The following is a 27,786-nucleotide window of genomic DNA, read 5'->3' as shown; positions in this document are numbered from 1 at the left end:
TTCAACTTTCCCCAAAGCAGACAATTGTAAGAAAGGCATTAAATAAATAAAAACTTAACTCCTTATTTACTAAATTCCATAGCAATGAATGCAAACCTTGTATCAGTTTTCAACATGCCTCTGCAATATAACAGTAAATTGTAGCACAGATAACATTACTTTCATCACTGCTTAAAATGCTCCAATTCTCAATCTCTGCTAATCATTCCCAAGACTTTATGTAACCTAAAATGCACATTTCAACTTTTTAGAAATCCCACTGTTTTTATTAACAGAACTATACTTACGTATGTGAACAAACGGACACATTAACAGGTAACTCTATCAGCACTTCTTATGGAAAAATAAGTCTTCACTTTCTCTTTTTAATCTTAAAAATTATTCCTCAAGTAACTTTAGTTTCCCACATCACGTGGCTTTTAAGAAAAACGGCCACTTACCAATAGTTCTTCTTGTTGCTGATGGTCAACTGAACAGATATACAGCTGCAGTGATTTTAATTTCAAAACACTTGAATGCACGGGGATTCGGAAAACTTCATTAAATATTAACGGAGTTTGGAATTCCAAAGCTCTAGAGCAGTAAGTGGTTGGTGTGCCTGACTCGAGTGGTGGTAAATAAACTCTCACATGACTGGGGACAGCAAAACAGACAAATAACACAATTCAGACAAAGAAAGCTATTTTACATTTCTCAAAATCAAGCTAAGCAAAAACATCAGTGTAACTTCTCCATTAAGAATCTGCTCTGGGATCTCCTTGTTATAGGAATTTATTTTGTACTCTTAACAGAGAAGAACTGCAAAGCTAATTTGGAAACGCTATCTTTTTTTAACTAAAACTAATTTATTTTTTTTTAAACTTGGTGCTTAAGCAGAGGCACCAAGCGGCACTTGAGATGCCCTGAGGTATCCAAGGCATCTACATGGGGCTAGCAAATATGACACAGGATCTATGGGCCAGATACAGCCTTCCCCTGAGCAGCAGCAGCTGGAGGCCAGGTGCTATGCTATGCTATTTCAAATGGAAACACATGCCTATGTTTAGGAGATTGAATTGCCCCATAAGTGTCACTAATCCATTTCTTCCTTCCACCCAGTAAGCGTACCTTTCCACCCTCCACCCCCCACCCCCCACCCCCCTTTAAGAAACTCAGCACAAAAGGATGGCAAAAGAAACCTGTAATCCTTGCATCCATCTGCCATCGAAAAAAACAAATTTAAATATCTGGTACCACCTCATTTGAGACTCCAAGCCAAAAACAAAATCCACAACCATTTTAATCTGACAGAAGGCAGCAGAGCTACTTAGAGAAGTGTTTCTGTATCCTCCCTGTCCCAACTGCTTGTCCAGTCCCTGCAATATCATATATTTTGCCATACTTTCCCTTGTGTGAGCAGACAGCTCCACGCAACTGTGTAGCTCTTATGCCACCACCAGGGAGGGGCTGACACTGACAGGCAAATAAATGGTTAGAGGACAATTGGAAGAGCTCACTATGGTGGAACTGCAGCACTGGAGCGTGGAGCATCAGTTAGGTAAACAGCTTCACATGCTGTAAAAAGGGAGCAATCCAACTCCTCTGCTCACTGCCTGCCGCAGGTAACCTCCCCCTTGCTGCCCCCAGCAACTGATTTCAATGAAAGTACAGATGCATGGAGGAGTTCATTAAACTGGCTAAAAGCTTTTTCTAGTTTTGATAAGATAAACTACTTTTTTGACCAGTCAAACCACTTGATTTACCCTGCAGCCATTCAACTTCTTGATTCCAGCCCAGGTAGTTAACAGAGAAGAATGTGGAACAGAACTGCCTTTTTGAGAGTCCTTTAGCTGCCCGATTGCCTTGATGACAATGTCCAACAAACCCTCTGGAGTATTTTTTTTTCTTTGGTGACTTTGTTCAGATGACGCTTATTTCTTTTTCTAATCACAAGACAACATGGCTTAGTACCACTCAATACTCAATTTTTTTCCCCTATCACATGCCCTTGCAATCACACTGAAAACAAAGCAAAATACCAACACTAACGCACCGACCTATAGAAAGAATTTCCACTAGAGGTTGGCAGGGTTAACAAGATCAAGCATTCTCAACAAAGATCAACTCATTCAGTGAGCTGTATGTCTATGTAACAACTCCCACAGAATGATTTATTTTACAATACAATGTTATCACACTTCCATTTTCCACAGTTTTCAAACAACCTCTCCCAGAGATAAAGATCAACAATTTTCACGTCAAATTTCTTTAAAATATGTTTAAGATACATATCACTAGATAAAACAGTGTTTTATGGCAACATTGCCATAATTTAAGGAACATTTACTAGAATTAACTAAGCAATGTCTACATAATGGGATATGGAATTTGAAAAAGTAGCACAGGCTGCCAGAGGTTAAAAAATTCAATTGTTTGTACTGATTCTCGGCTAGTATTTGTCTTGGGAAGGTGTTTCACAGATATTCAAGGAGAGCTATAACGGCCACAAAAGTCTGCAGATGTCCTGGTTGGGTTTGTTGTTGCTGTTTCTGTGTTGGTTTGGGGTTTTTATTTGTTTTGCTTTGTTTGTTTGTTCATTTAAGATAAAGGGCAAGGTATCTCTTTTACTGATTAATATAGATGCTGCGTAGGAATTTGAGAAAATTACACTAAGCTTATTCTGGGATGCATCACAGACAAGCTGTAGAGAAGTTGTACAGGAAATAATATTTCTCAAATACTGCAAATAACGTAGACAGCTTTTTGGCCAGAAGGCATAGGATGATGGAAGCATGACTTCAATGTTTTTGAACAAATTTTCTTGTGCATAATAAACATGTAAGAACATGGGTCATTAGAGACTACGCTTATTACCTGACCATTATGACAGAGGTTCTATAAAAGGGACAGTTTGTGTCCATAAAATTAACCCTTTCCTCATGTAAACTAAGACATACCATCTTCTCCATAAATGTCTTAATTTTGCATGAAAGCAAACAAATCTATGGTATTTACGACTGTGGCACAAAACAAACAATGATCAGGTTTGGGGTGAAATTTAAGCTTACATTTTGCAGTTTTCTTTAACAACTAGACTACTAAAGTTCTTCAGCTGTAATACATGGACTAACAGACATTCGCTTCCACTGTCATGCCTGGAAAATAAATTTCATGTGTTAGTCACCAAGCATCAATACTTTGCTTAAGAGATAGAGATGAAAGACTAGAAAGATTTAAAGAATGTAAAAGTAAATTTTGCTGTTAAACAAATCTCTTACACAAATCAGTTTGAATCAAAAGCAATTAGAGATGGCACACTGATAACAGAACATTATTAATAATATTAGCTATAGTAACAAAGTTATCAGAACTAAGAGAATTAAACATTATTCTGTTTGAAAAGAATAACATTCCTTACTGTGACTCTTGGTAGTGCATAGGTTTTATAAAACACATTCCTTGGTTTAAACACTTACACCATACACGTGTGTGTGTGCGCGTGCATGTGTAACAACATATCATTTACATTAGACAAATCAGTCTGCATTATTTTCATGGGTTAATGAAAAGAAACAAAAAAATTATACGCTTTCACATCAGCATGAGTTTCGATATGGAACTACAAACCTGTTGAGATTTGAAAACTCCCAAGCTTGGGAATTAATTTTCCAAGGGATAGGGATGATTCTGGGGGGCTGTCATACAACACCCTGCCTTGCACTGCTATAGCCTGCCCTTCCTCATGCTACTCCCGCTACCAACAATAGCATGCCCTAAGCACAGGATTTCAAAGCTGTATTTGGGAACTGTATTTGTGTCTCTTCACCTATGACTTTCCTAAGGTAATCCTCCTTTACCTGGCACAAAAAGATCTCGCTCACAGAGACATATCCCTATATCCATACTCACACTAATGGCCCAGACAATGAAAATAAATGCTACTGAAAGTAGTAATGAAGGCCCTTCTATCAGCTAGCATTGAAAGGACATTGAATGAAGATGTGCACATCCCCAACACAAAGTGGCATATGACTGACTAATCCGTGCATCCACTGAACTTTGGCTGTCAGTTCAGAAACTTCTTAAAACTATCCACTACAAGTTCAGTTTATTAAAAAGTTAAAAACCAAAACCAAGAAAAGTAGTGAGCAGTTCCTGCTGAGTTGACAGGGAGAAAGAGAAGTAACTACTCACAGAAATCCAACATGTATTTGTGGTTCTTCATTACTGGCAGCATCACCATAAGCAGGCTCTTCCAGATCTTCATTCCTGCAGGAACAGAAAGTACTGTAAACTACATACTGACCTAAGCTGTTACAACATAATGAAATGAACATTTATTCTGTGATTTGTGGATATAAGCAATTGTTTGGTAATACAGGAGGGACTGGTAATATAGGAAGAACTAAGATATCTATTTTAAAACATACAGAAATAGTAATTCACAATTTTAAAAACTGAGGTTTTAGAAAACCTCTTTCAAGATAGTTAGGTGGTTTTAATATTTATTCAGTCTTCCATTTCTCTTTAGCATCCTCAAAACCTTATCTTCTTCCCAGTTACTGTTTATTGTGTTAACAATTGTATAAAGTAACATGTCTTTATCCACCCTTCGATCACTTGGTCAACCTATACATTTTTCAATTTTCAGCAGTGCATGTATTTCTCCCTTGCAGTTATACTTCTATCACATGCTACTCAGAATTGAGGGTCACACTGTATAATTTTATTTTGTTATAGATGGTCAAAATAAAGTTATTGATTTAATACTAATAAGCTGAGAAAACTATCTTTCAAGGGAGAAATATATCATATTAAAATGTTAAGAGAGAATAAAGAAAAATGACTTGGCACTTGTGAAGATGACAGTGGAACTGCATGTAAAAAGCTTCTTTCCTTAAAAACATGCAACCTAATATTTTTATGTTACTAAGAATTAGCTATTTTGAAAGCATATTCAGAAATTTACAATGGATTCTTTTGGACTGTGTGGAAGAACAGGAATATTTCCAGCTTACTATGCATTTATACACCTGACCTTTTGCTTAAAGCTTCAAACACGCCACTGTCACTAGCCAGTGAATGATCTGAGAGACATGCTGAAACTCGCCTGGCTCTCCTCTCCGATCTTCTACCACTGTCTCCTCGCAGAGTTACAGCTGTCATGGAGAAAAAAGTGAAGACAACATCAGCTCAAGGCAATCTCTTAAAAACTAAACAAGAACATTTCCTTTATCAAAACTAGCAGCAAAATGGCACAAATGCAGTTCATTGCTTTTTCACCTAAGTTAAAAACCTCGAATACAATTGACCAGAGATTTTCTGTGGTAGAATTAAGGAAGGAAATTTGTGGCTAATTTCTCTCTGACAAGACTAAGTATAAACCAACTGCATTGTTATTAAATGCTTTTCTGGTAGAATAACCCCTCCTGGAGGAAGACCTACATTAATTTAACATAGATACACGATATCCTAAACTTTTAAGATTTACCTACTGAATATACAATAGGTTGAAAACAAACAGAGACTAATTCTTTTAAGAAGTTATCAGATAACACAATGTGAGGTTTTGTTCTCATTTGTTTCCTAATATGAAGTCTCAAAGCATACTGTTTATACCACTGCATAATAGCAGCTTTTATTTACAGTCTGAGAGGCATTATCAAAAAGAACCAGTGCCTTCCAACTCACTCAGACCACTGGTTTTTGAAATTTTTGGTGAATGACTTTGAAAGCTGACTGGGGGAGGAGGAAGCAATATTCAACCCCCTCTTCCATCCTTCCCCGAGTCACCAGCAACACCATAAATAGCAACTCAGCAATCAGTTTCCTGTTTTAAGTGTATCAACAAAAATGATGTTATACATCAGGTTTTGCACAGGCAAGTGGGTATAGCAGCTACCAATCCTTTAAAGTACATGCACAAGTGATGCTCAAGAATTTCATAGGTAAGGTTTCGACACTTCAATGATAGCTAACTTGAGGCTGTTTTCTTTCAAGTCCTAGAGAGAACCATTAAACAGACTTGTGGAATTGCAGTTTCTTCACTGCAATAAAGAACTTCTACCAACTTTCCCCTCTTTTGCTTAAGGCTCAATGCTTGTCTTCTATGCAGAAAAGTAATGGCAAAGAGATGCCACTTCAAAAGTGGGGAAAGCATCTTATTTGCTTCTACTCATGCTCAGAAACTTAGACAGCATGGAAGCATTCACAGTTTCAGCAGACAGCATTTGGAGTGACAGTAGCATAGTGCACATCGCATGGGAGACAAGCACCAGCTGACATTTACAGCTTACCGCCCCCAACTAGGGACGAAACGTGTCTTACTCCAAGTAACAACTTGTTGAGTACCTCTGTTACGCATTATCTTAAGGCATCAAAAAGAAAATACTGGTACCTAATCAGTAAGTTTCCTTCAACGGAATGCCAGCCCACGGCTTGAGCTCCACCTGCGGTACAGACTACGGACAGTGAGCCACCTCCCCTGCATGGGACCCACCTCGCCTTCCATCCAAGCACCACCAGGACAGGACATCAGGACTTGAAGCTTGATAAAAGTCCCCCAAATTAACACAACCACATCACTGCTGTCAACGGAAGAGTTTGGCTAAGGTTAGCTTTAACCCACTGTGGGACTGGCAGACAAGATGCACTGAGCCCAGCAGTCCTGCACCACCAGCCCAAGGTACATTCCTATTATCAGGCCACAAACTGCACAAAAATCTCAAAAGATGTTCCAAAAATCACAGGGTCCTGTTTGGAGGTAAAATTTCCATATATCAGCAGAGCCAGTTCTCTGTCCTTTCGGATCTGTAAGCAGCCCTGTGAACCTCCCCTCCAAATTCAATGAAGGATTTGGTCATCTTCAGCTATGCAGGAATTTTATCTGCTGACCAGGAACAGCCCAATTTGCATTTGTCTCTGTACCTGGAGAAAGAACCACCCTTCCTGCCTACCTCCAATTACAGCATCCCACCCTTAGTGTACACCACACATCAGGCACTGTTACTCAAGTCATCCTTCCCACAAATGAGAGCCAAGTTCAAGCTAGCTCACAGAAAGCAAAGAAACTGTATTTCAAACATGCTCTCCTCCATATCACTTGTACAAAGTGGTAGGTTTGTTTCCTTGGTTGTGGTTTGTTTCCTTGGTTGTTTGGGGGTTTTTCCTTTTTTTTTTTTTTTTTAAAAGAACTTTTAATTTGGTGAGTCCACCTCAAGCTCTGTCACTGATATTTATGCAGAATCAAAACTAGCACTCTGTAGAGACACCTTTTAATATGAAAGTTTCTCAATAATTTTACATCATTGGAAAGAGGCTGAACTTCACAAAAGTGTATAAATTTTGTATGAAAGTGCTTCTGTAATTTCTGTACCAATTTCAGCAAGTTACACTAGGATGGCTTCTTTTTTAAATAAGCCTTTGGCTCACTCCTCTATTTGAACACTTTGTATAGATGTAGCAGATGAAGGACCTCACAGGCTCTCTCCTTTGGAGGTTCAAGTTCCCAATTTGTCTAGAAGGAAAAATTGGTCCGAAGCACCACTATACTGTCATGAAAAACTGACATGTTACAACAATGCTGTAACCTGACAACGATTTGCTCGCTGCCTGCAGGCCACAGAAGCATTCAGTAACATCTGGACAACCCCACTGAATTTGGGAGAGATGCAAACACCAAAACATGCCCTTGACTGGGGGGGGGGGGGGGGGAAGTCAGCAGGAAAAATTGGTCAAGAAGAAAGAAACATCAGATTTTGGTTTAAACAGAACAAGGTTTAGGACAGGTTACAGACCTTCCAATGCTGGAAGCTACAGAATTGTTTAAAAATAAAGTTTCTAAGATATTTAAATAAGAAAATGAGAGGTAATTGTCTAACATCGTCAGTGAACTATATATATATATATATATATATATGAATTTCCAGAACTACTGGGTGCTAAAGCTTGAGAAACATAAGACAGCCCTGATTAAAAGAACATTCTCAGGTGTCATTAGTTGAAAAAGTGAACTTCAAAGGAAATTTGTGTTTCTAGTATTTCATTAACTAAAAAATACATAAATAAATCTAAAGCATGTTTTACAAGCTTAGGAGGCTACAAATACTGCACGTCAGCTCAAAATGCACTAATAAAAGACACAAAGACTCTCATAAAAACAGAGACACAAACAGACCTTACCTACCATGATGCTGTCAGGCATTACTATGATATAATAAAGCTGAAGCTCGCAGAACACTTTTTCCAGGAATTTAACTACAGCCATGAATATATCGTTTAGTTGACATAGCAAAAAATTAAGTATGCCATAATGATTAAACAGATACAGCACAATAACAAACAAAACCAAATGTAGCAAAATCTCCTGTTTCTTCACATGCAACTCAAAAAAAACCCCAAAAACCAAAAAACAAAACAACCAACACTTCACACAGAAAAACACACTGGGAATTACAGGCAAAAACAGCACAGTAAGTAATTTCAGGTTCACTTACAGTGAATTTTTCTGTTGTGCCGCATGAGAAACAAGACAAAATGAAAAGCACACAATGATAAATCATCTTTTAGATCTGTGACAGTATTTTACAAACAAGAAATTATTTAGGCATTAAAGGAAACTTAGCACTTGAAATATTATTTTAGGATAGAGAGGAAGAGATAGTGAGGATATTAAAGCCCAGTATTTTATTAATGTTTCCTCCCACTCCCAGCTTCGTAAATACGATGGATTTAACTTCTCAGGCATATTCCCTCCATTCACACATGCTAACGCATTTCACAGTATGTCCCGGAGACAGATGCAGAACAATTAAACAGCACATCAGCAACTGAACATCAAAACTGCAGTTCCTGAAGAACTCCTTGAACTTGCTCAGGTGCTGTTTCAGTGCAAAGTATGTGCAGTGTATTCACTGTTAACCTCCCCGATCCCCAGAATTTGCAAAAATTACCTCATGTTTTGTCTAGTGAAGGAACAGGCAAAAGACCTTTAAGATTTGTCCAAGGTGAGACTTACTGGTTTTCCAGCATCGCGTTCTGCTACCAGACCATTGGGTGGCAGCAGCAAAGCACACTGCATAGTACCTTAGTGAAAACCAAAACCCCCCAGTGTCTGCGGGTTCCCAGGCTGGGATACATAGTTTGATGCCCCATCGAATTCTTCAAGAAAAGAGTACAAAACGAAAATAATTCCGAAACTTCCAACTGCTACCGGTAAACTGCATTAATAGCTGGTGGGTTTGCAATTGTGAGTGTGGAGCTCAACGTAGTCATGACTCCAGATAGAAATAAGAAAGGTTAAACCAATTTTCCTTAAGCAATTATTTTCAAATTAAAATATTTTAAAAAAACACCCCAAAAACTCAAAAAAAAGAGGACAGCCTGGCTACTTTTTAACCACACATTCTTCCTCAAAAAGCAACATGAAGCACTCTGTTGTACACAGAGAAAAGTTGTAACCCCTGTACTAGGAGCCGGAGCTGGACACTGCAGCAGTGACAGCAGGTAGCACAGGCATGTTCTGCCAGAGGTTTTCAGAGCAATGTGAAATGCGTAGAAACGTGACAGAGGAAGGAGAAAAGGAAAACCAAAGCAGGAACTTGACCCTCATCCTATTGCTCCCTAGGCCCTCAGACCAGGCCTTCATTTCTAGGAAACACGTACAAGCTATAAATGAACTACTAACATAGTTTCACTTACCACAATGGGTGAAGACAGGCTGTGGTCTGATCTGAGGTTTAAAGAAAGCCTCAGGAAGCCTCTTCATGGCACTAATTTAAGCACAAGCTTACATGCTGGTCTCTGGAATTCTGTTTATTTTGGTCTGAAAGCTGCAATATGGGCACTAGAAATGTTTACATCTAGTAAATGTAAATTCTGCAGCAGTATCTTCTGGCAATGCTAGCTATGTTAAGGAAAGTAGGTGAGTCTAGACTCAAATGTTGTTTGAGCAATACAGGCTTTTCAGCACAGTGGTGACATTTTCTTTTTAAAAATAAAAAGCTGAAAGCTTTTCCTTAGGTACTGTCAATGTTCCTTCTCATTATCACTTGACAATTAAGATTTTGGTAGGATAATATGATACCTTCTCTGGTTATATTTCACCTTATTCGTGATGTTGTAAGTTCTGAATGCAACATTCTATGCAACTGCCAACACAGAATTCTGGATACAGAAATGGGATGGGAATTAGAAGCTTTAATATTAAATTCTATATTAAAAATATTCTCTAAAAGCCCTTCTCTACTTGTATGGTTTTATTAGAAATATGAGCAACCAACAAACAAAAACGTGATCATGAAGGAATACTCTTTCATTTTAACAGCAATTCTTCATTTGATTGATTAAAACAGGAAAAGAAATTTCTCATGTGCCTGTACGCTTGCGTTTTTAAATCTCTCGTTTTTTTTAAAAAGGTTTCTGTTTTCTCTTTTGGTCTCTCTAATTTATGTTTCTCTACTGTAGTGCCTCAGGAGCTTCCACCAATGCAAGCTAAAGAGAGTCCATCAACTTCATAGTCAAGCAGGAGAAGAAAACTCAACAGTATGTGTGCTGTGGTAACCGCACACATCGCTCCTCTGCGATCACAGAGCACAGGTTCTCCAAGACAACCACCCAAAGTGGATCCTTAACTTCTCACACAGCCCCTACAAAAGATGCTCCTTGGCTGATGAAGACTCTCCTCAGCACAGCGCACCATGCACTCCTGACTGCCACGCCACTGTGGCTTCTGCTCCATCGCAGAACTTGGACATGGGAACATGGTCTGGGGTGCGTACGAATTCAGTGTCGAGTCAGCCAGCCTTCAAGCACTGTCGGCAGCATCACCTTGTGCCTGGTTTTGTGTTTGAAGTTTTTGGGGGGAGCTGTTTTGGGTTTTTTTTTCCCCTATCTGCCCCGGGTTTGTGTTGCTTTAAATTATCAGAATAATGACAATATGGCCACAATTCGGGGCCTCAGAAGTAACTAAACCATGCTGTCTTTTTTTTTTTTTTTTTTTTTTTAACTAATTCCCAATCCAAGGCCAAAATATTTATTCCTTGATGTGCTACACTCCAAAGAAAGTCCATATTCCATTCCCTTTCTTCCACCCAATTCACCACTATTTTAAGATCTATTTACAAGGATTTCTCTGTTCTTTCACCTCTTTGCCCTAAATCTAAAGTTTGGGGTTTGGGCTTTTTTTTGGTTGGTTGGTTGGGTTTTTTAACAGCTAACATCCACCATGTAATTTTTTAACTGATGGAAGTAAAATAAGTCAAACTGAGGAACAATCTCTACTGTGTTAGTATGCTTAGGTCTGTGTGACATTTTCTATGATAATGTGACAAAATAGTAACATCCAGAAACTCACCTCCACCAGTTTGGACAGCAGTCAGCTGTGGTCCCATTTCTCGCAGCCCTTCATTGTCCACAGGGTAGGTGGACGTCTGAGATGAGCTCGTTCCTTGCGTATCATCATCACCCAACACTGTGGTCTGAGCCCTGAGCATTTCCAGGGCTCCTATGCTTGCCATCTCCTCAAAACCTTCTGACATCTGAGCCAAGGGAGAATCTCGAGATGCAGAGAGAAATGGGGTGTCCAGAGGCGAGCTTGGAGGGGACAATGATGACAAGGAGGACCGTGATGACAGGGACGCCAGGGACTGTGGGGTATCCAGAGACCTCCGCTGTTTATTGAAATTTGAGTGTCCAATGGTATCAGCGTATGGCACATCCTTTGTGAGAGACTCGAAGGGAATTATGTCAAAGCGCAAATGCTGCCCGTAGTCTGTAACGCTGTCTGATTTGTCGTACTGCGGAAGGCCATAGATGTCCGTAAAGCTGACCGAGCTGAGGGAGCCTCTGCTGGAGGCCAAGGATCCTCGACTGGAGGCCAGGGATCCTCTGCTGCTGCCAGAGGACATTGTGAGGGTGCTAGCTGACAGACTACAGCAGGCAGAGGAAGAGAAAGCAAAAAAGGTCCTTTCAAATATAATCAGAAACACCAGCACAGGCCTAAAAACATCAATACAGATTACACAAGCAATTTTGCCTGTATTCAGTACAATGACAAGGAGAGATGATTTGGCATTTTAAGGCCTAGCTCATGTCTTTTGCCCTGATCTCAAGCACAACCATGACTGGAACAGTGCAGGTGACAACCAAATCAGAACAAGTGCCTAAAGACAAATGGTCCAACAGGACAAGCCTACTCTTTCCTCCAAAGTGTAAGCAGCCATAATTTGGTAGAAAAGAGGCCAGAGCAGGATCTGGATCAGTGGACTCAATGTAACGCCAGGAAGGGTAGATTACCGTGATCCATCTTGAATTTACATTAATGATGGGTCATAAACATACCAGAGAAAAGAAGTGCGAGGGGATTTGGAAAAGTCCTAACAAACTGCTGCATAAGCCTCATCCTCACAAGTTTTTCCGGTGTAAAATAAAAAAAGACTTTAGGATGGATCCTATTCCAGTTCCTCTTGCCACTTTCAGACAGTTAAGGAGAGAAGAATATAAGTGATGGAGAGAGATGAAGTGAGACACAGCAGGAACTGAGCTTTTCATGTTGACATCGTGTTGAGCTGAGGAATCCCCAAGAGCTGCATCTAAAAAGGCAGCTGCCAGTGTGAATATGCAAAACATTTGGGGCTTCTGTGTGGGTCTTAGCACATTCTTGTACTTAAATGGCAAAATTTTGTCATCTCACCAGAGGTCAAAACCCTGGTGATACCTTTGCAGAAGGTATCAAAATTTTAACACCTCACAGAACTTAAAATAATGTTATCATCAAATTAGTAAAATGGTAACAATATTACAATGTGGTTTAAGTATGTATCTTTGGAAAATAAGATAACATACAAAATTCCCAAATACACTTAATAATCTAGCTCACATAGCCATCACTAATACTATTTATAAAACTCCATCCAAATCATCACATTCCATAGACCAAACTGTATAAATTTAGTAAAAAATTAATTTACTTAGCACACATACACACAAGTATTAAAAGGCAAACTTGAGAGACTATTAATATTCTTCTCTGCTGCAGTTGAACTTCAAAACCTGCTGGTTTTACTTAACTCACCTTTTTAACTGGGAGTGTAAATAGGAGGTTAAACGTGTAGCTTCTTCTAGTTGCATAAGCAAACAATTTCTCTTTTCCTGTAACAGTATCCTATAATTAAACAGATACATATTACTATTTTTCTTCATTACAGTAGTGCTTAAGAAGTGCTAGGAGCTTTCCAAGTACAGAAAAATATTACTGCATTGCAGTTTGGAATATAAAAAGAAGTTTCACTGTTTAATGAGAAGTTTTAATTTACACAGCTCATATGCAGCGATGGTAGTTCCAGCAAGAACACAAGAACCAAGACTCCAGCAGAATTCCCAGACAAGAGAAGTAATTGAGGTACAGTGATGTTGAAAACTGAGGTACAGTCATGATGTTGAAAATACATTACAGCAATTAGCAAAGTCAGAAAAAGTCCTAGGTAAAAATATCAGGCTCTACAAGATTATTTTTTTTTCCCTTGCATCAACCTGACTGTGTCAGTAAAATACAGAGAACTACTAGGACTTTCATCACCTTGGCAGGAAAAAAAACATTCCAAATAGCCCTACTATCCAAGCTAACTAGTGTCAAATTTCAAAGATAAAAAGAAAAAATTTTGGAGGACTTCTGTTGAGCAGTAACCATAAAACTCAACTTTAAGCTCTAATTCTAGGTGTTTCAAGCACATTTATATATTGTTATATTTAAGCAGGTGATACAGCATTTTGAATACTAAGCTATGACAAAAATCTCTCACTGCGACTTATTTTTTTCCCATTCTAATAACAAGCAGCTGAATTACTCAGTACCACTGCCACAACACAAAGGAAATGTACCTATAATGCTGTTGGTCTCATACACCTGTAAGATATCTTAAATTATGTATTTTGAGATTATAAAAACTGCAAAGAATAAATTTTATCTATTGATATCACATTTATTCTTTTCCTGAATCTAGAATTATAAGTATTTCTGGTATTTTGTTTTTCTAAGCACAATCACTGAACTTCAAAATAAAATCAGGGTGTAATCTGTTTTGAGTTGTACATTTTTATGTCCAGGAAAGTTACTGCTCCAGCCCTACATTCATAAATTGGCTGGAACTTGGGATTCTGACAGACAGTTTGGAGAAAGCAGATTAAACTTAAATTTGAGTGCTTCAGACCTTCCTCAACTGCAAAGATGGTTGTTTGAATTCAACATGTTAGTGGGCAGGATAAAAAAAATAAAATTAAAAAATCCAACAACATAAAAGGAGTCCTTCTGGATAAAACAAAATGGCGGCATTAGTTTAAATGAATTTTGGATAGTTAAGATGTGGAAAAAAATATGTCTTTGTTAGCAGAAAAAAAAAATATCTCAACCTTTTTGGCGTCCCAAATTCATCCATTCATATGCTGGCAAGGGGCTGTAGCACTACACTCCAGCAACCCACCACCCTCCGGGGAGGCTCCCTTCATCGCAACCGCACCCAAGCATGAGCAATGCCGAAGCTTTTCTCCTGCTTCTGTGGTCCCCAGACCAGGTTAACCAAGTGGTGCGAGGAAGGCTACAGCTTAGCTATGCAAACTTCCATGATAAAGACATTGCATGCAGGAACCAAAAGACGATGACAAATGGATCCAAGAAACTTAACTGATTCAAAAGTTTGCAGGGCAAAGAAGAGGTATCCATACCATCTTTAAAAAACAAATTTAGGAACCTACACTCCACAGTCATCAATGCCATAAGGTAGGTACCTGTGCTAAAGGGCAAGTGATGGCTCCAACTAAGGCTGCCAGCTAATCTTTAAAAAACAAAAACAAAAAAACCCCCACCAAACAGAAATGTCCTCCCCCAAACAAACAAAAAACCCCACACACCTCTGTCACACAGATTTTAAGTTAACTCAGTGCCTTTAAAACTCAGTTACAGAACAGAACTGGTAATTATTTAAAGAGGAAACTTCTTTGTATTTCAGGATTAGGAGAAAGTGGAAATAGACAAGCAGAACTAGGAATGGTTTTGGTTATTCCTGAGCCTAAAACAAACAAACAAATGAGCCAGGGCTACTAATAGTTAAGCTTTCCTCCAATTTGTTATACAAAAATAGAGTGCCCTTCAATATTTTTCTAACTTCTACTCAACTTTTTGCTAGCATTTGAAATATCAAGTATCACATTGGAACGCTGGTTTCCACAGCATGAGCTACATGGAAAAACAGCTTGGCCTTCTTGCCAACATAGTATGCACTACTTAACAGGAGAGCCCAAAAACAACAAATAAAACTTACTACACTGCAGTGTAAAGTGAACTCCCTTTTCTGTCAGTTTAAGCTGGAAAGCCAATGTAACAATATTGCAAAAATTGCAAAATATGTAACATTGAACTGTAGGTCGGCTGTGAATTTTCTAGTTATTGTCTGAATTTACTGTCCGAAGTAAGCCTTTTCAAAGGAGCTGAGGTTCTCAAAATTTGTACATGGCTTCCAAATATTTTAGAAGTGTCTTAATTATGTAAATATTAACCTTTACACAGAGCACATTAAAGCTGGTTCATGTAGTCTTCCTCAAGTGTCAAACCTAGGGTTTTACCACTACTTAAGAGAACCAAGTCTAGGAAACAAGTATTTTCTCGCTTTCTTTGGAAACAGTCTATGGTAACAAGAAAAGGTTAAGAGGTTTTGTCCATTTCTATGGCTACAGGAAAAACTGGGCAACTTTAAAATAAACACAGTGTTTTCATTAATATGTTTTGGGGGGTGTTTATTTTTACATATAACTTGATATTTAATTTAAGTTTTCAAGAATGATTCCGTTTACTGTGTTCCATGAATGGCAGACTTGGGATGTACTCCCACTACTGAGGTTGCAAATTAAAAGGAAAAATTGTATACAAAAGACAGTGAAAACTCAATCATTTAACTTTCCTGTTGTAAGGCAGAAACCAAATATAGGAAAGGATCTTTGTTCTGATGCTTTTGGAGATGAATACTACTCCACAGCAGAATAATAGAAAAATCTTTCACTATCCAGGTACTGTTGTTCCAGCCTCTATTATCAAACAATATCACTCAGACTTTTTCCAAGCATCTTTTGTCACTCTATTCTGATCTCTTCTTCCTATTCAGATGAATGAAAGGAGTACTAACTAGTTGGCATCACTAACTCTCCTTCAGAAAACTTCAAGACAGACAGAACTAAATAATGGCAGCCAGGAGCAGTCTCTTCCTTTTTCGAAAGCAAATTACTCTAGTAACATTTTTTTTTGTTTCTTAAACTCAGTGAAATTCCCTACTCTTCCTTTTGAAACTACCTATATGGATCTTAAAGTAGATAAGAAAATGGTTTAAGTTCCCAAACCTTTCAGTGGCCCCATGAGCAGATGTTGCTCGAGCCCGTTGAATTTCATCCTCCAAGCGTCTTTTTTCTTCCTCCAAACGTGCAATGTCTTCTGGGGATCGTCTCTGCTGACTGATGAGCTGCAACTCCTGAAGAAGAGCCTCCTTCTCTTTGATGAGCTGAAGACGATCCCTGTCCGCTTCAGCCATTCCTGGCCAAGATTCATTATCTAGCAAGGCCAGCTGCTGTTGTATATTTGAAACTCTTTAAAAGAAGATAAATATATTTCAAAATGCAGGAGACAAAGATGAAGACAATTAAGAGGAAAAATACCAGAAGGTGAAGCCTGTTGACTTCTGTAACTTTTCTTCTAAATTTTGAAACAAGAAAATATAGAGGACTTTAGGATTATATGTTTCTGGTTGGGGGGGGGGGGGGGGGGGTGTGTGGTGGAAATCTGGGGGTTTTCGCTTTGTTTAGTGTATTTTTAAACACTAAAGAACTGCCAGTGCTTCTAAGTGTGTAGCTGTATAAGAATTACAGTGCATTTATCTACCATGTGGACAATACCCGCCTTGACAGCTTTCTCTTTTTGAAATAGATCAATTCATATTTTTATAGCTTTTGAGTTTGCTGCCTGTAGAGCTGATGAAGTTGAACATCCTTTCATTCCTCATTCTTCCTCTATCAGATCTTAACTTGGGATTTCAAAAGTGCAGTGAGAAGCTAAAAGGGATGAAGGGGAGATGTTTATCTAGGGACAATAGATCGACATATTCATGTCCCACTGAGCACAGAAATGGTTCAAGGGGCTGAAAATATTAGGCAGTCCTGACAGACAACAAAATTTTAAGAATAAATAAGCTGTCAGTAAAAGAAAAACAAGGTCTGGAAAAAAGATCTACTGGTTACAAAATACAGGTGGCTTTAGACGGATCCATCATCAAATCAAGCAATTAAATTAAATAAGCTAACTTGATTTTTTTTTTGTAGTAGGCTTTATAGCCTAATGTAGTTTCCTGTATCTCAATATGCTGAACCACTACATGGAACAGCAGTTGTAAGAATAATTGCACAGTTGACATTTAAAGAAAATGTCCTGCTAAAAACAAATTTTGAACTCTCATAAATATTATGAAGAACCCTAAAGCTAGAAATTTCACAAATGCTTCTTTTGGCAAAATCTAAAGGTATATAAATGTAACGGAGAGAACACACTTCTACTGCTAGATATTTATGCTTGTCTTACAATGGGCAATTTAGACACTTTAGAATGTTACAGTGAAAATGAAAAGAGGAAATCTAGCTTTCTGATTTTTGAACATTTGAAACTAAGAACTGTACAACAGTTATGCAGTTGTACACCTCATCTTCATCTTTACTTTGAAATGGTAGCATTCAAAGTTCAGTGCACCACAGCAGATTATCACCCTTTAAATAAATAAATAAATAAAAGCATATTTAAAGCCAGCCATAAAAGTGGGATATGCATTCATTCTTTTGGTTAAACTAATCTTTCTTCCAAAATATCTGGTAAGAAAGAAAAGATAATAACAAAGCAAGGTAAAGGCACATAAAAAGCCAACAAAAGATCCACAATGTGATAGCGTGTGTTTAAGAATAAAAGAAAAGGCATAGACAGGACAAAGGCAAGGTTTTCCCCATCTAAAACCAAAACCTCATGCAGTCTTTATTTCATACTGACATCTGGAAAGTATTTGGCTATCTTATTATCAGGGGAAGGGAAATAAAATATCAATATAAGTCATTTTGCAATGACTGCATTCATATATGAATAGGAATTTTACTGTGAATTTTGTCAAATACATTTTCCCCCACTTCGATTTCATTTACAGCAAGTAAAGAACTTGGGTATTATGTTACATGTTAGTCCAAAGCAGAATACTTTATCAAGCCCTTCAATACCATTTCCTCCTCCTTGCATTAATATCCAACTTCCTGCCAATAGATACTGAAAGCACCATTGTGAATCAATACATAGTGTCTACATATTTCATGCCTCTGCTATTGTGCATGAATTCCAGATGCAGCCTCCTGAAGAGCACCTCACCCCATCGACCAAACGTCAGGGCCAGGAAGAATGAGCAGAGTGAGGATCCCTCCTCTCCCCTACCCAGGCTGCTACGCTGTTGAAGATTCAGCAAACACTCCTGAAGGTGTGTACAGCTTGATTTTCAGGTGTTCGGTGCCAAATGAAACAATGAGTGGGGGCTCAAGGTCCTTTCAACAGAATTACAGAATTCAGGTACAACTGAGTTATCATAGCTTGGCAAGCGAGTGTGAATCAGATGAGCCCTGGCAATGTATTTGAGTGACCATGTTCATAAGCTCTTACACAGCTTGTGGATGAAAGAAGATGAGATGTGTCTGGTGAAGTCTCTGGGTTGTTTTATAAGACAGCTGAAAGACTGACCCTCTCCTTCATTTTAACACAATTGTTTTGCTAGCTATTTTTCTAATGCAGAGTGAGCTGGTTAAGAAGCTGACCACAGGAGCAAATAAATGCTAATGCAGGCAATAAGGAAGAGAGAAGTACCAGCAGGCAAGAGAGGAAGGTGGGATCCCCCCTTTCAGTGCTAATTAACCACTGAATCCACTCGGCTGTAGAGTAACACATCACCCTCAAGACAAGAGGCTTTAATTTAGACTCTTGAGCTTGCTGAGACCACATAACTGCCTTTGTGTACAACATTCCAGTTTGAAGTTTTGTTTTTTCCCCTCAATTTCTGTTATGATGATGCTTTGAAAACAAGAAGTTGTCGTACAGTAACTTAATTATACTGTCATTAAAGGGAGAAGTACTGCTGTGGACAAGGTTTGTATCACTGAAGAGTTCCAAAATCAGATTAGGTATTTACTTGGATTCCCTTGACACTCTTAGCATTTCAGCTAGCTCTTCTTGTCTCTATGTCTTCCCTTTAAGCAAAGAAAAAGCACTCGCAAAAAGCTACATAATGCAGGAATCTGTTGGGAGGGGAACTTCAGCACCAGTAAGTGAGTTTTCTGCAACCTGTATTTCCTTCAAACGAATTTTGTTGCTTGCTTTCCACTAAGGACTCCCTCTGTATGGTAAGTTCTTCCAAAAAGCTACCAGTGATAAACTTTTAAAAATCTATCTCCTTGGCTAGAAAACTTCCCTAAGGCTTTTATGGTCTCACTCACTTAAACCTAAGAAAAATATCAAAGGAGTCATGTTCAGTTCTGCTAAAAAACATAATAAAAAAAATCCTCTTAAGCATGTTCCATAATTGCAATTTGTCTTCTCCCAACACAAGCTTTTCTTCCCAAACACAATAAATGCATAAAGAAGCAATTTCACTGGGCTTGTCTATGCCAGATTTTATTCCTATACTACACCAGCCATTCTCACTGCTGGTATGTTACAAAAAGGTAGCTGGTTTGCGTTTTCAGACTCAGTGCATATATTCACCTACTTTAAACACTCACTTAAATAAAGCAATGACTTGACATAGATTGCAATTTAAAGGGGAAAAAAAAAGTATTTAGGAACCTTTGTGAAGCCTCTGTTTTTCAAACACATTTTTTCTTTCCTACTGGGTATTTTTTAAGATACTACTTCTTAAGTGTAGTCACTGTAAAAGAGTACTTTTATCTGGCCTAATGCCAGATACTGAGGTCCCTACTGATATAGCAATTTAACGTATTCCTGGGGAAAAAACAGTTAATTTTGAGCCATCAACATTCCAGGCATTTTGCCCATTCCCATCCTTGCATAACAAGTGCTGAGGAGCTTGCATTCCACGCTCGAGTAGGTGGTATCAAATGACTGGTTTCCTAGGTAGGCAGACCGACTTGCTGCTTATTTCAGTATTGAAAAATTTCAAATGTGTATGAATATAACAGCTCCAGTTAAGCAGAAAAGCAGGAGGGGCACAGATGGGATGACAAAGGTTTAACCTGGTGATCTTAAGTAAACACTGATTCAAAACGGCAAACTTGCCCTGAAATGGCCATCCATACTAATGTAGCTAGAATGATGCCTAGCCCAAGATAATGTAGACATAGCATGAGGGTGGAGATCAGTACAGCCAGTAGTTTACTACACAAACTACATCACGGGGCCAAAGCAGCATGTATTTTCAGAATTTACAGCATGTCTGAATCGTTACAGACCTACACAGACCTCCCCCTAGACAAAACAGGGCAACCCTTCCGTCACTAGAAATATCTGGGGAACCTCAAAGATTCTGTTAGCGTCTAGAACCTTATTTTCAAGACTGCTATCTGAACTCAGCATTAATGGAATTATACTGCTGAGCTTGAGAACATTTCAATTTTAGAAGAGGTTATTTATTAAAATATAGCACAAGAAGTGCAATTAAAGTAAAAATCACTTTTTGTGAGATGAAAGAGACTGATCTACAATTACAATTAACCCCATGTTTAGACCATTACTCACATTATGAGCAAGACAGGCGTCTTAGGGAGGGAAATACTCTGAAGCAATACAAAGGTCCTAACTTGTGCTCATAAAAGGGACAAATCACGGGTATCCTACAGCTGGCACATCCTAACCTACAAGCTCTACTCTTCCTAGCTTAAACAAGTTCTTCGACCTTACTTTGTCTGAATTTTCCAAGGGAAAAAACCAATACTTCCCTACATTTAAATGCCTAGACTTTCGGGTGACATATCAGACCACTCTACAGTAGAGGCCTTTGTTTCCTGTGGAATGGTAAGATCAGTGGGGATAAAATAATGAAAAAACCCCACAGTTATGATTTGTAGAATGGTGGCAAGGATCACACAAATATGCAGACAATCAACATAAATCAGGCCAGCTCACTCTTTTCCTTAGGCTTATAATTGGACCCAGTTCTCTGCCACTTCAGGTAACAGGGAACTTCTCCCACCTATACCCAGAGGTGGCGGCTGTGGGACTGAAGACGCATAATAAAGGGTGTAAGAACTCAGTAATTTCTGGTATTTACGGACCCTCTTGAGAGTGGATTATAATTTATATCCTAAGAGGGGAAGGCTAGAGAAAGGGGAAGACAGACATGGAAGGAACAAGAAGTTGGGGAACTCAGCCAAATGCTCACAAAATTTCTCCACAGTGTCTACTTTGGCTGTTCCTGCACGTATATGCCACTGTGGCTTTGGCAAAAAAACAGGAGTACGCTCTGTAGAATATCCAGCCTTCCTGGCAGCCCAATTCAATAACAAGGAGGTCTTAAATTGGCTTAAGACGCTCATGAAACCTTTGGAGTACACTGGCATTTTGCAGATAAAATTAGGTATTCACCTTTAGGAAAACTGCAAAGCCTGCTAAAACCAATGCAGGAGAGGAATTAGTATTCCCCAGTTCACAGGTAAAATGGTGTAATGAAAACTTTAAAGACAGTTCAAGAGCATGGCTCAGCTCCCTTTACAACCCAAAAGAAAAGCTTTATCTTTAAAAACTGACACCGGGAGATTAAGGTTTAGCTGACAGGCCTTACCCAGATATTTGTGTGATATCAGACAAATTACTTCATCCCTATATCAGATCTTCAGATTAGTTTAGCAGAATTAAGCAGACAAATCCACTGAATTTCACTATAAATTAGGCAATTACACCTTGAAACCTGCCTACACAAGATGAATTTTAACAGGAAAATACTTGACTGTTATTCTATCCCTACTGGAATGTTGCTGTCAATATCCAACCAATATGTATTTTGTCAGTACAAGCACAAATTGCATTGACACACTTCTGCTTGTGCTAGTGCTTTTAAAACCCCAACTGAAACTTAATTTTGGTAATTAGACAACACGATTGCAACAAAGTAACTATTCAGCAACTATACTGAAAAGAAAGTAATAACATTCTTAAAGAGAATGTGGAATATTAAGCATAGCTGAGGAGGAGGCTTTTTCAAGGCTAAAATAAATCTGTTGCCAGCTGCTGTAAGATTTAAACAATTGAATTGAAAAATGACATCTTTTAATTCAAATTTACATAAGGCAAAACCAAGTTATGGCTTTTGCACCCAAATTAGATAAGCTAGTTGAATATGCTTGGATGTATTAGTTCATTGAAGTCAGCTACCATCAAACTGGATTATAAAAAAATTAACAAAAATCACAATTAAAAATGTTGGTGCTTCTTATTTGGAGGGATCTTTTTTCATCTATTGATTAATACACTTCACAGGATATGACACACTACAGCAGTGACATTTCATGATCACTTGCTACGATACTTCGTGTAGTCATCATAACTGAATTGCACAACTTAAAGAGTTATCAAAGAAAAACAATTTGCTTTTGATTTCTCTTTCTATCAAGCAGTCTATTCAGAAAAGTGCTTGAGGGGTACACTTCCAGTGTGCAAATGCTTTCATGAGAGGTGGTCTCACTGAAATAGCAACTGAAACTAAAACCGGTATTTATCCAGGCAGCTTGAGGCTGTCTGCTTAAAAAGACTGTCCTCCCCCCACTCCCGCCTCTCTGGAGGGCCACACTGACAGATCTGAGAGAAGAAATTTCACGGAAATAAGGTACAGTTTATTTAAAAATAATGGGGGGGAAGAGAAAAGAGCAAAAGAAAAGTGATTGAGCCTCTCTTCAGCATGACTGGCAAGTTAAAAAGTAGAATTTACATGCCTCCTCCCAGAGCCTGGATCAGACACAGAAGAGAGGACCTCTTCCCCAGCATGCTGAAGATGTCAGAACCCACAGCTCAAATACCCATGGGAAAAATTAAATTGCAAATTACCCAACTTCCTTCCAGTGGGAAAGGGAAGGGGAAAAAAAAAAAAGCTATGTGAATGTCTTAATTTATGCAAAGGCCAAACCACTCAATAGTTAGAGAGATTTTTGAAGGAGGAATTAAAATCAAATTACCTTTTATGAGGGAAGAGAGGTATTTTGGGATTATAAACCAACTTTTCTACTATCCCTGGGTCTCTTCTCCTGAATCTCTCAAGACAGTTCATTCAGAAATCCCAACACTGTGTTTCCTTGCTCAGATACCATATACAGAGAACATATTTTTACTTTTAAAAACTTCTTCACTACATACAGCAAATATTCTGCTCGTATCTAGAGCTGTATTATCTTCTGGCTAGATTCACAAGACTGACTAAAATGTAGCACACTGCCCTTCAGTTTGTGGGGCTTTTTTCCTGCTTTCCCTTAAGGGAAAAGGCATACTTTTCTCCTCCAGTGTATTTTAAAAGTCTCCCTTAAAACTTGGAAATAATACAGTTTCTCTGTTGTACTTATTTGCTATATGTTTCCACACCCCATTTGACAAGCAAGTAGTCATAATATATTGCTTTACAGTTGTGACATACTGTAGCATTTTAATTTTCTACTTTGTAGATTTTAATCCATCACAGCACATTCCGTCACCCACACTGTGCAGGAACAGTAGATATTTCACTAGCCAAGGGAGAACGAACACAAAGATATTTAGTAGAGACAAAAGCCCTACAGAAATGCCAGCAAGCTAAGGGGAAGGAATGCATGATAAATGAAGAATGCAACCACAGAGATAACTGGTAGGGGCAATGAGCTTTGTGCAGTTCCACTCAAAAGCTGAAAGCTGATTACTTCCGTACAACATACTGGGCAGAATAAGGCTACTATTTTAAAGCAACTAACATGCTTTTGCTAAATAATGGACCATTGTCAGAGCTGCTATCCCAGGACAGCAAAACTACCCTTATTGCATTTACTATTCTCTAGTTGGAACGTTAGTTACCCGGATTTTCTACACTTAATTAACATCAAACCCCAGCTCACTTCTGATGTTCAGAAATACTGCATTCCACGCATAAACAAATGTTCCACGTTTCCAGCTGAGAAGTGCTTCTGCTACTCAAAAAAAAAAAACCAAACCCCAAACCCACAACCACATCACCAAAAAAACCCCCGCCACTCTTATCTTTTCTCTGCAGTAACACACAAGAAGATAATTATTTTGAAAAACACATAGAAGGTATGTCAGAAAACTAACTAAAAACATTTATTAAAATCTTCACAGCACCAGTGGCTCTGCTAAACTAAACAGTATAAAATGAAATGCTATCCTCCATCTTTCAGCAACTGTCATGAACCCCTAAATTATCACTGGACTATTAAATGCTAAGGATTAAGCCTGTGACCAAACGGGACACTTGACGGGTTTTTGTTTTGCCCTTTTTATGCCCAATTATTTAACCCGTATTAGGTAATAGTCACTGGTATTCACATGCAGTATTTTACAATGCAGACTTTCATTCCAGTTACAAATCCTGAATATTTAGCTGTGTATCTCTAACATGCTTGCACCAATATAATTTTTTTTTGAAGCTGGTATTGCATCCAAATGTGGGTAAATTTTCCAAGAACAACAAAATGGTGAATTGCCCTACAAAGCTTCCAATCCCTGCCAAGACATATGACAGCATTACCGTTTCCCTCAAAGAAAAAGTCGCCAAAATATGAAAAAAGTGAGGCAAAAGTATTGAACTTTAAATCCTTGCTCTGACATGTAAAAAACTGGCGAAATAGGCAGAGTTGAAAATGAAAAAGAAAAATCCTAACCTAAAAAAAATTAAAAACCTAAGGTTTTCAAAGTTAACTATACAGAATCTTTCAAGTGTCAGTCAATTTTAATAAGAGAATGTTCTATCAGCATGAATTAAGTAAGCACATAAAATTACTGCGTTCAAGTAATCATGTATCCCTGCACTATTGTCCTGAATATGTGGGAAATAGTTTGAAAACAATGAGGTTAAATGAGGACCCACTAAACTACACAACTAGATAGTATTTTTAAAATAGTACTAAATAAGAATATATTACTTTTACAAAGCCATGAAAAAACACTGCAAGACTGACCTTCACAAAAGAAATACTTATGATAAGCAATTAGATTGAAGGACTTGGTGAAAAATTAATCTATTTCAAGTAATTTTTCTTATTATTTTTATCAGATTTTTTTTTTCCAATCTCAACATTTATTTTTATGTAACCTTTTGCTCAGCTCTGAACATCTTCATTTATCTCACAGGAAATTCTGCATTCTTTCTTCACACTGAGTTCATTACTTCAGTACACTGAACTTAGAACACAGGTATGCAAAGCTCCGAATATACTGACAGACTAGGCTGATAAGTGTAAATTTAAAGATTGTTTATACTGAGGTTTGAGAAGAAGGGGGAAAAAATGTAAAACAGTTCAATTAAACTACTGCAATTTTGTGTTTATACAAGTGTAGAACAGCGTTGACATTTAGCTTTATCTCTGCAAACAAATATAATAATCTTATGATAAAGTCTTACGTTTACCTAAGGTTTTATTACCTGTAAGTTATTCAATAGTAAGCAAATTACTCTTCCTAAAGACATTTCAGCTAGGAGGCTGGTTCCAGTTCTACTTTGAAAACTTTAATCACAAGAGTAAAAATTAAACCCAACAAATTTATCTTTAATTACCTTTTCTTGGCCTCTTCATATTGCCAGTTCAGTCTTACTTTGTCTACGAGTCTTGTTTTGTCATCAAATCCAAACTTTTGCAGAGTTGAAGAGCAAGGGGGGGGGGGGGGGGGGGGGGGAGAGAGAAATGAGATTTTAAAAACACTCTCACAACAAAGAAAGGGATAAATTAGTTTCACTTGCTGGACTCGGTAAAGAAACCTCAATGCTTTAACTAATAACATAATAAAAATCAAATTTATGCTTTAGAAATACAAAACTGGTTATTGCTAAAGATACAGAAGATAAATGAGCCCTTTCAATAAATTATGATCCTGGAAATGGAGTGTTAGGAAACAGAATCACTGATGTATGGTCAAAGCTTTTCAACTTTATCCAAGTCTAAAACACAAAGAGTATTTTTAACTGAAATATTTTACTACTTGATACAGCTATGTTATGGATAGTTTAATTAGAACTAATTCAGATTATATTCCCTGTACTGTGATGTGTTACCCAGCACTTAGATCATTAGTGCATTTTAAACATTATTACAAAAACATCACCTGATCCTTGAACCAGCCATAGTACGCACATTTATGCTACAACTCCTACTGTATACAGTCCGGTTTCTACAGCAACTTCTCTCCATCTTAGGGCATCAGCAGTTCCCCTCTTCAAAAGTCTGTATACAGTCTAATACTTAAAATCCAATTCCGTATTTAAGAGCATTGCTGCACCTTTGGATTTCTCATCTGACTGCTGCTTTTGCTCTCTTCATCATCACACATGTAAAAAAATGCACCTCTTTTTTACTCACATTCCACTACTACTAATTCAGGAAAACAACTGACATAATTATGTAATTTTATTTTCCTAACAAAAAAACTACACCTGATAAACACAATTTTCAGACTGTACTTGGCTTGTCTTGGATGGCACTCAATGCGTATTGTGAATGGGAAAACGCTGCTATGTTCCTTTTGGCAATTCATTTTGGAATTCCGTAATCACATCCACCACCAGTCTCAAAAATTACATCCCAAAGGCACCATCTACCTAACACACTGAAAGACAGCCTAGGGTTAGCTAAGATTTCTTAGATGCTTTAGAAGTAAATCTTCTTAAAAACACAGATTTCCTCTTCTGTAGAGGCCCTCTGGAGACATCCAACTCGGCAACTAGTCAGCAGTGAAAGAAGACAATAGAGGAGAAATAGGATGATAAAAGCCTACAATTAAAAAGTTACATAGTTCAATAAAAATTTCTAACCAAATGTGGAATAAAATCCACATCCACATAACTATAGTACTATAACAAACTACAAACAGGTTGTCATCTTGCTTTGTTGTCAATCTCATCCACCAAAGCAAATGTTTTATTGCTCAAGAACAGCTAGGCTGCCATAGTACTAGTGTAAGCCAAATTTTTATTATTTGGAATACACAATTTCATTCACACAGAACTATTTCCAAGGAATGCTAATATGTTCTTCTCAAATACCATATTTAAAGGCATATTTGAGCATAAAGGTATGACAGACAAAATCATAAGTTTTGTTAGTTTTTAAGAAAAATACTTTGAGACTCTAATAAATACTCACTCCCCTTGTCTCAGACAGAGGAAAGGAACAGAGGTCTACCCTACATTTTTGATGTATATAAACAATGATGACAAGCATGATAAACACAAGATTAAAAAAAACCCCAACCAACCAAAACAAACAAACAACCCCCCCCCCCATCCATCACTACTACCAGAATACTAACATCTCATGCTGCTGCACAATCAAGTCTCTACTGCAACTGTAAGCTGGCTGAAGTGTTTTCTTCCTTCCTGCATCATTACACATATCAGTAAGTCAGAGCTGGTAACTTGAAGAGAAGAGGTCTGCGAGGACACCTCAGGGAGAGTTATTACTCAAGAGATGAACCTGCAGTCACTAAAGTGATGACATGAGAAGTGCTCTGCCAGGCTGGCCGAGTCTGGGAGCTGATTTTACCTGTCACTGACCTGC

The 27,786-nt window shown here is 38.1% G+C and overlaps 1 protein-coding gene across 5 annotated transcripts in view; it reads right to left on the bottom strand.

Moving 5' to 3' along the window:
- The window catches only part of WWC3 (WWC family member 3), a 103,822-nt gene that overhangs the window by 14,381 nt on the left and 61,655 nt on the right, over window positions 1–27,786 (bottom strand). For 4 of the 5 annotated variants that reach the window (XM_049834333.1, XM_049834330.1, XM_049834331.1 and 1 more), the window contains exons 8-15: window positions 25,791–25,864; window positions 16,363–16,605; window positions 13,052–13,141; window positions 11,333–11,907; window positions 5,018–5,138; window positions 4,174–4,248; window positions 3,048–3,134; window positions 441–633 (exon numbers count right to left, since the gene is read on the bottom strand). In XM_049834333.1, coding sequence (XP_049690290.1) covers window positions 441–633; window positions 3,048–3,134; window positions 4,174–4,248; window positions 5,018–5,138; window positions 11,333–11,907; window positions 13,052–13,141; window positions 16,363–16,605; window positions 25,791–25,864 — 1,458 coding nt within the window. The remainder of the gene's footprint in view (window positions 1–440; window positions 634–3,047; window positions 3,135–4,173; window positions 4,249–5,017; window positions 5,139–11,332; window positions 11,908–13,051; window positions 13,142–16,362; window positions 16,606–25,790; window positions 25,865–27,786) is intronic. The other variant, XM_049834332.1, reaches the window with a different exon arrangement.

Source organism: Accipiter gentilis, chromosome 31, assembly GCF_929443795.1.
Source record: "Accipiter gentilis chromosome 31, bAccGen1.1, whole genome shotgun sequence".
Classification (NCBI taxonomy): Eukaryota; Metazoa; Chordata; class Aves; order Accipitriformes; family Accipitridae; genus Astur; species Astur gentilis.
Note: the sequence above shows the minus strand (reverse complement) of the source record. Positions and strands in the feature narration are given on the sequence as shown.